Genomic DNA, 8,121 nt, shown 5'->3' on the forward strand with positions numbered 1-8,121 from the left:
TCCTGCTATAGCCCCTAAAGACCACCACTGTAAGTCAAATGGTGGGAAGAAAAATGGCACTCCTGAAGACATGGTAAAGAAAGGAAAGGAATGACTACTCCTTTATTTTGTTTTATTTTATTGGTTATTTAATTTATTTACATTTCAAATGTTATTCTCCTTCCCAGTTTCTCCTCCAAAAACCCTCTATTCCAGCTCCTTCCCATTGCTTCTAGGAGGGTGCTCACCCACCCACCCACCCACCTACTTCCACCTCACCACCCTGGCATTCCCCTACGCTGAGGCATCAAGCCTTCATAGGACCAAGGGCCTTCCCTCCCATTGATGCCAGATAAGGCCATCCTCTGCTACATATGCAGCTGGACCTATGGATCCCTCCATGTATATTCTTTGATGAGTCCCACCTATTGGGATAGGTGCTCATAGACCTTGCTTGAGATTTTATGAGATTTTTTCCCCCTTAGGAAGCATAACTTTCTAGCTCCCTCTACTTGCCTTCCGTGGGTAGCTGCCAAGATTTCAAGCCTGCCCGTCCTACCCTTTTCTTTGAACTTAAAGAACTGTCCCACGTTTTCTCACTTTTTTTGTTATGAGTCAGCCCTGAGCCCACAGCAATACCATGGATTATTCCATATATCACAGGGTGTGAAATATATTTCACACTCCATTCCATTCAATTTCTTTCCAAGCTTTGATAGCTACTAATTAATAGTGATGCTTTGGACTCAAAAATTGTTTGATGAAGGGAAAATGATAAATTCAAAGGTTTGTTGTGAACATTATGCATGATAGAGAGCAGAACCCAGCATAATATAGTAGCAGCCCATTTCTTCCCATCATAATGTGGTGTGGACATGGACACAAGTAAGATATAGGCTCCCAGGGTGCTGCATTCCAAACTTTCTGTTTGGAGAGTTTATTTGAGTTTAGGGACCATGTAAGCTCCTTCAGTCAATGGCAGAGGCAATGAGATGCGGAGGGAAAAGCAGGGCATCATGTCATCTTCTCCTTAGTGGTTTTCTCAATCCATGGTACATATGAGTAAATGTTGGTATAGATGCCAACGTCCCCTCCCATGAAGTGTCCAACTTCAATTCCCTGGAGCTTGTTTTTACAAATGACAGTAGCTACAGCAACCTCCTGCCAGAGATGGGAGAAGAAGGGGTGAGGGAGAGAGAAAATTTAAAAATTCAAGCCAATGAACATCAGCAAGATGTGATTAACCAGGGATATATGATGCTCTTTAATAACTAAAAATTCTTTGTAGGAAGATTATGACTGAAAAAAAGCAGGTGTCATTGCAACAACCTTACAAAGTCTCAAGTTACTTGGAAATTAAAATGTATTATGATTAAATAGTCAACTAGACACATACAAATAAATGAAATTTGAACATAGACAAAAAGATTACCCCAAAAATTCGGCTGAATACTTTCACAAATCTGACACATAAGGAGTTTCTGTGGCTGCTTCCTTGTTGAGTTTTCTGGCAGTCTTTGTCCGTCATCACGGGAGCTTCCAGGTTCTGCCGTAAGTCAGGGTGCCTGCCTGAGGGGAACAACATCTGGCTTATCCCTAACCCTTACCTCCTATACTTCAATGGGTAGTACTTTGTGTATGCATAAAAAAATTAGAAAGGTGAGAAAGGAGAACAACTCCCCCAAAGTTTTGTGTTATTGAGTGTTAACCCTGCAGATTATCCTCATTTCACAAATGAAGTACCAGGTACACATAGTTTCATTTTACCAGTGTGAAATAGACCTGTGTGCTTTGGAATGCAATTTTCCTTCTACTCTGTATCTATAAATGATCTGATTCAGGTTCTCCAAAACTATCCCTTACATGTGAAATGCACATGTACAGGGAGTAGGGCCACCACCTCCTTAATGTAAATGGTGTCTGTGACTATAAGGGATGTCCTTCATGCAGTCAGATGGCCCATGAGATCCAGCTGCTGGAATTCTGCAGAGGCCACTGAAGGTTTACTTGACCCCCTGACAGTAGAGGAGCACTGGAATTCTAGACAGCTCTCTCTTAGACCACTCCTGTAGATCCTCCCTTTAGCCATTTTCTACTCCATCCCACCTTCCAGCTCTGAGGACATGGCTGTTCCTCATTAAGGGTGAAGCTGATGGCTTTCCTTGCTGTGGAAGGTGTGCTTACCATTGTTTTCTTGACTCCAGTCCAAACCTGAAAGTGTACAGACAGTGCCTGGCCGGACATTAGTGGTGGCTATGGGAAGAACCTGGACTTTGTGGTTGAAGGTGGCAGGCTTAGCTAGTTTAATAAGCATGAGGTCATCCTGTGGGGCTGTGTGGCTGTAGTTCCAGTAGCGGATAATCTGGATGGGATAAATTGTCTGCTCTGTCCCATCTCTGACTCTGCTCTTGAAATTTCCCAACATCACCCTCAGATTTCTGGAGGAAGAAGGGATAGGAAGAAACCACTGTTACTATCACCACTACATTCCCACCTATTACACCCCCACCCATTACCACCACCACCACCACCACCACATCATCATCTCATCATCATCACTCACTATCACCACTATCCCTCACCTCCATGATATCATCACTCACCACCATCATCAGCACTCATCAGCATCATCATTACTCATCATCATTACTCACAATCATCAGTTCATCAACATCATCACCACCACCACCATTTTGGATATTAGATGATACACTGTGCAAGATACTGCGACAAGAACTGTATCTGGGTTACCTTTTACTGATAATACGTTTGTGCAGTAGATCTTATGTTAATTCTCACTTTACAAATGAAGTGCTGGACACACTCCCACAGTAGTGATTTACTTGTAGTCAGAGTAAACAGTGGAGTCATTATCTACTGTTTTTGAATGTAGTGCATGGGAGAGGAAAATAATGAATGTAAAAGTAAAAGTTAGTATTCAACCCTCTTTGGGCCTCATTTATCCAAGTGGGTAATTTCCATTCTAGTGGATGCATGAGAGTAAAATGACCAGAGTGTTGGATAACAAGCCCACCAACAACTCCCCTTTTCCTCCTCCCTTTTTGATTTGGAAGATGATGTGGTTTAAATCAATGAGCTTTCTTTTCTGGCTTCTAATCAATAGGAAGTTCAAGAAAGTATTTGGAGGAAGAAGAGTGATGTTGGAGTATTTATCTTCCCAGACCTTTTCCAGGAGGTACTGCCATAGACTTTTAAAAGTGCCTTTTGGCAAAAGTCACAGTTCCTATCACATAGCATCTTCATTCAGTGATTGTTCCTATTCTATTAAAACCATTCTTTTCTCTTAGGATAAGGACGGTCACTGTATTTGCTCAATATTTCTCTGGTGGGACATGGAACTATCTCATACTATAAGTTCCTTTAAAGAACATCTCTTTTCAATTTACTCAGCTTATGAATTTGAGTCACCTGCTGAACCCCTACTTGACTAGATGTAATCACATTTCCAGGGGGAGGAAAAACCTTGAAAAGCTCATGGGGCAGCAGGGGAAGCATAGTACAAAACAGTCTGTCAACAGCAGCACCGAGTTTTAGGTGAAGACATCTTCTACGGAAATTTACAGCATCTTTCTAGGATGCTTCCCATTAGAAGCTAGTAGCACTATTCCTGATTGTGAAAATCCAAAATACCTTCAGACATTTCTAAACATATCATGGGGGGAAAGTTGTCCCCAATTGAGAATCACTGATCTAGGATGAGGAGAACCTATTTGGGGAGGGGATGCTCAATACTCACGGTAAATAGCAGTGAGATGGGGCCAGCACCCAGCTGGCTTTGATGAGGACACCCACGCAGGGATTGAAGTTAGACTTGAGGTATGCTAAGTAGGGAGCATGGTCCTCTTTCTGCACAGATGAGTGAGTGACTAAAGCTGTTCCTGAGAAAACAATATCACACAAATATCAGAGCAAATGAGACATTCTCATCTTCCCAGCAGTAAAGAAGTATGAATGATTTTAAGGGAGTAATCAGTTGTCTGGGGGAAGTAGTTTTTCCTCTAATAAAGATGTAAATTAAAATGACATACTTTAAGAAAAATAATGGCAATATTGGTAATATTCATTGTAAGAAAAGGTATAATATAAATGATATAGTCTCTGCTCATAAATTGATTTTATTGTCTTGGAAAGCAATTTAGAAATGGGCATCAAGAGCTATAACTAGTTCATAATTGTCGCTTGAGTATTCCAACAATAGGAATCCATTTTAAAGACATAACCAGATGTAGGCAAAGATAATTGATAAGTGTATACATTTTTAGTAATACATAATAGTTGTTAAACATTGGAAGCATAAAAATCTAATATATAATGTTAGATATTGAAATAAAAAACACACAAGTAAGTAGAACACATCAAAAATAGTGACACTTGATTTAAAATTTTCAAAAAGTAAAAAAAAAGCAGTGGAGTGTAATAGAGATGTAGGCTGAGACTAGGGCTGTCTTCTATGCTCTTACTGGTACTTCTGCCAACTTGCCCACATCTGGGCCTATGCCTAACCTCTGTGTAACCATACTTAAAAACTTCAAAGCAGGGAAGATAGATTATTAATAAAGGCAAAAGATTTTGAGCTCTATATGAGGTGCTGGGTTAGTTAGATTTCCCAAAGTCAATCCAGCTAGTATGTGACATGGGCTGGTGGAAAATTCTTCAATCCCAAATTCATGGAAGCAGAGACTGAAGTAGTAGAAACCATCAAATTAAGTCTTTTGTTCTAACCTTTACCACTTCCTGCATTCCAAGTTATGGTACAGAGGAGAAACCAGAAGTCAAACTGGGCCTTCTGCTCATGTGATCACATTAGGATCTTCCCCGAAAGCAATGAGGCTCATATTTCACAATCACCAGAGGGCACTCTCATTGTTGAGGGTTCTACAGGGCAGGTATATGCCATAATCTATCCAAGAGCTTAATACTTAGGGTATACTGTTTGTGTTTAGCCCTTGGATGGGCTCTAACTGAAGAGACTCAGATTCTACTCATATCAGTAGATATGCATAAATCTGCAAGCCATCAACCCACTTATTTCACCTCACTATGTTTAGGTTAACCCACACTGTAATGAACAGAGTACTAAGTCTTAAATACATACCAGCTAGGATGGTGAGATAGATAATAAGTTTCATGATGGTCCAGCTCTTTCCTTTCGAGGTATAGAAAGAAGATCAGCAGAGGCCGGAATCTTCTGCTCACTTGTCTCCTGGGGGATGTCTACCGGAGCCAGCAGGTTTGGATAGGTAAGGGCTCTAGGCAAAATCAGCAGGTGGAGAAAACTCCAGATAGGAAGACTGAGAAACAGGAGAGTATGCTTCTACTGGGACTTTTCAAACAAAGGGAAAGAAGTTTGATTTGATGAACTTCTTAGTCCAAGTCATCCTATATGCTACTCTCCTAAAAGCTCCATGCACTATATAGCTAGTTCAACTGTTTGGGAAGAGGAGCTCCAGGCTCAAGACTCACCTTTCTTGCAGAGTTTCTGAGCACAGAGCTGTGAGGAACAGGATTCTCTACCTTGGCTCAGGGAGAGCATGCCCTTAATGGTTTGCTCTGAACCTCCCAATGGTCACTTCATGCACCCCTTAGCCCCTCCCATCTTTGTTACATCTGTCACTGTTTCATCACTCAGATATCATCACCAGCTGGGTCTCTTTTGGTCCTGATCAGCATCACTGAGCTGAGGATATGAAATGAAAGCTCACAGGGAACAGTTAATTACCTTTGACAGTTAGGAAACGGTGTGAATTCTAGATGACATTAAATAAAGATTTAATGTGTTGATGACAATTCAAAAAAACAGGCCTCTTTAAGTGACTTTTACATAATGAAGTAATGAATGATTTTCCAGCTAATTGCATGACCAAAGTCAATATTTGATATTAGGGAGCACATACTCTCAAAAAAAGAGCATTAACCTCAACAGCTTGCATTCTTTGAACATGCAATGAATTCCAGACACAAAGCCAAGTATTCTCTCCCTCTGTGAGTGCCTGAGTTCCTACCCTGTGCTATTTTCTCCTCTCCTCTCTGTTTTCTGTTTTCTTAGTTGGAAAATATTTTCATACAATATATGTTGATCATGTTTTTGTTCTCTCCTAATTCCTCCCAGATCCTATCTACCCGCTACCCATCCAACTTCAAAAGCAAAAGACCAATAAGACCAAAGAAATGCCCAAACAAATAAACAAAGACAAAAGGTCTACAAAGGTTTTCTGTTGGCCAATTAAATACTCCTGAGCATAGGGCCTACCCTGAAGTGTGATTAATATACCCAGTAAGGCTTCATTGGAGATTTTTTTTTTTTTTTTTTTTTTTTTTTTTGGCCAGTGGGAACCCATCTCTGGGACCCTGGCAGAGCTTGTGTGTGCTGCTGTAGTTTCTTTGAGTTCATATGTACATAAGTCCTGTTGTCTTTGCTGTCTCCTTGGGGTCATGAATCCTTTATGGCTCTCCCAGTCGTTCCACTTTCTCGTTTGCAGGCTTCCTGAGGTTTAGGGAGAGGGAATTGATGAAAACATCCATCCAACTTAGGACTGAGGACTTCAAGGTCTCTCAGTCTGTGCACATTGTTTAGTTGTGAAGTTCTTTGCTCCCATTTACTGCAAGAAGCAGCTTATAAGAAGGGACCTGAGGAAGATGCTGCTCTGCATTCCAGCCTGGTGTGACCATGGGAAGGCCCTGGCAGGAAATGTTTCCTGGGATTAGCAGCTGATACAAAGGAAAGAAGATAGGCTAGAAGGCAGCCCTCTCACTATTTATGTGTCAGGGTCTTTCTGTATGTCCCAGGGTGGACTCACAGGGGCGTTTTTGGTGCCTAATTCCCAAATGCCAACACCCCAACCTGACCCAGAGTTCAGCTCTTCGCTGATTATATGTTCACCTTTTACTGCCTAATTAAAGTTTATATTGTGACCATTCTTGCCTATAATGTGTCAAATATATTGTATGTTCTTACCAAGCTGAACTACATCTAGCCTCATATCTCCCTGAGATGTCTCTAAGAAACCATCTGTGTCCTGTCTGCATGCTAAAATCTTTCATCTCATTTTTCTCTTGTCTCATAGATCTCATTAATTGTTGTTCTGCAGTAAATCATGCCTTTTAGTTAAAAGCTCTCTTGTACTGATTTAACTGGCAATTCTTCAATGATTAGAGCTTTATCAATGTCTTTCTGTCATCTGGGCTTGTGTATACTTGAGAATGGTTATCTTCTTATGTTTCAATGTAACAAGTATCAGTCAATCTGTATCCTGTATTGTATGTATGTATGTATGTATGTACATATGTATCTATGTACCTACCTACCTACCTACCTACCTACTTAGCTTTCAGGAAATTTATCATATGACTAACTTTTAGAATGTGTGATTGTATTTCTAATCCTTCTGTGTTTCATGTTGAACAAGCTTTCCCCCTACAAGCTATAGAAGATTATCAGCAGCTGGAGCCCTTAGCACATTTGCCTCTTAAGGGAAGTTTACCACTGTCAGCAGACCAGGGCAATCAGCGAATTGGAAAACAGCTCTGGGTATAAGGATTGGAGAGCGATGTCTCTAGATAGACAAATAGAGGAAGCACAGCAACGGTGCCCCTCTAATGCTGTATATAGTTGGCTCTTCAGTTTTGTGCTTGGTTTCCAGTTCCTCTCACCATTACACAAGTCACTGCTACAGAATTCTTTTCTGGTTCATTTTTCTTTTCCCATGCATTGAGATTATTGTTCTGTGATTTTTCCCTTTCTTGAGGCACACTGAGTAGTAAAGGAATCTCTAGTGCTAACCAAGATGGATCCTTTGTCCAAGCTAATAGGTTTTGGTATGGTAGTGGAGGACACAGCAGAGGGAACAGAACAGTATTCTGTGTGGTCAAGTGGATGGTTCTTCTCCGTTCTTTGGTTCTCATCATAGCTCCAACCTTTTGCATCAATCATGTCTGATCCTCAGATCAGGAGGAAAGGGGTTGCTTTCATGGTCCTGTAGCTTTATATAGACTTTACTTGAAAGATCCTATGCATATATGGTACACATTATGATTCTACTTGCCTTCCACTTAGTCTGAGTTTAGTTGCTCATCTTAGACCTCAGAATGATCCTTAAGAAACCTGTTTATAGATCTATTATT

The 8,121-nt window shown here is 40.8% G+C and overlaps 1 protein-coding gene across 2 annotated transcripts; it reads right to left on the reverse strand.

Moving 5' to 3' along the window:
* Window positions 1-882: 882 nt before the first annotated feature.
* On the reverse strand, window positions 883-5,598 carry Prss37 (protease, serine 37). 2 transcript variants are annotated; one of them, XM_006506525.4, is made up of 6 exons: window positions 5,464-5,598; window positions 5,096-5,323; window positions 3,737-3,878; window positions 2,164-2,417; window positions 1,412-1,548; window positions 883-1,140 (listed from the first exon to the last, which is right to left on the reverse strand). In XM_006506525.4, exons 2-6 carry the CDS (start codon window positions 5,127-5,129, stop codon window positions 994-996), a joined length of 714 nt encoding a protein of 237 aa, XP_006506588.1. In that variant the 5' UTR covers window positions 5,130-5,323; window positions 5,464-5,598; the 3' UTR covers window positions 883-993. The 2 variants fall into 2 exon arrangements, with proteins under 2 accessions (XP_006506588.1, NP_080593.1); NM_026317.2 differs by having other exon boundaries at window positions 887-1,140; window positions 5,096-5,249; window positions 5,464-5,571.
* Between the last annotated feature and the right edge of the window lie 2,523 nt (window positions 5,599-8,121).

This window comes from Mus musculus, chromosome 6, assembly GCF_000001635.26.
Source record: "Mus musculus strain C57BL/6J chromosome 6, GRCm38.p6 C57BL/6J".
NCBI classification, from domain to species: Eukaryota; Metazoa; Chordata; class Mammalia; order Rodentia; family Muridae; genus Mus; species Mus musculus.

Excerpts from the sequence above, each read along its gene's own strand:
- Prss37 (XM_006506525.4), bottom strand. The coding sequence starts at position 5,129 with ATGAAACTTATTATCTATCTCACCATCCTAGCTG. Across the intron at positions 3,879-5,095 it reads CTATCTCACCATCCTAGCTG|GAACAGCTTTAGTCACTCAC; the intron begins GTATGTATTTAA and ends TTGTTTTCTCAG. Across the intron at positions 2,418-3,736 it reads CCATCTCACTGCTATTTACC|AAATCTGAGGGTGATGTTGG; the intron begins GTGAGTATTGAG and ends TTCTTCCTCCAG.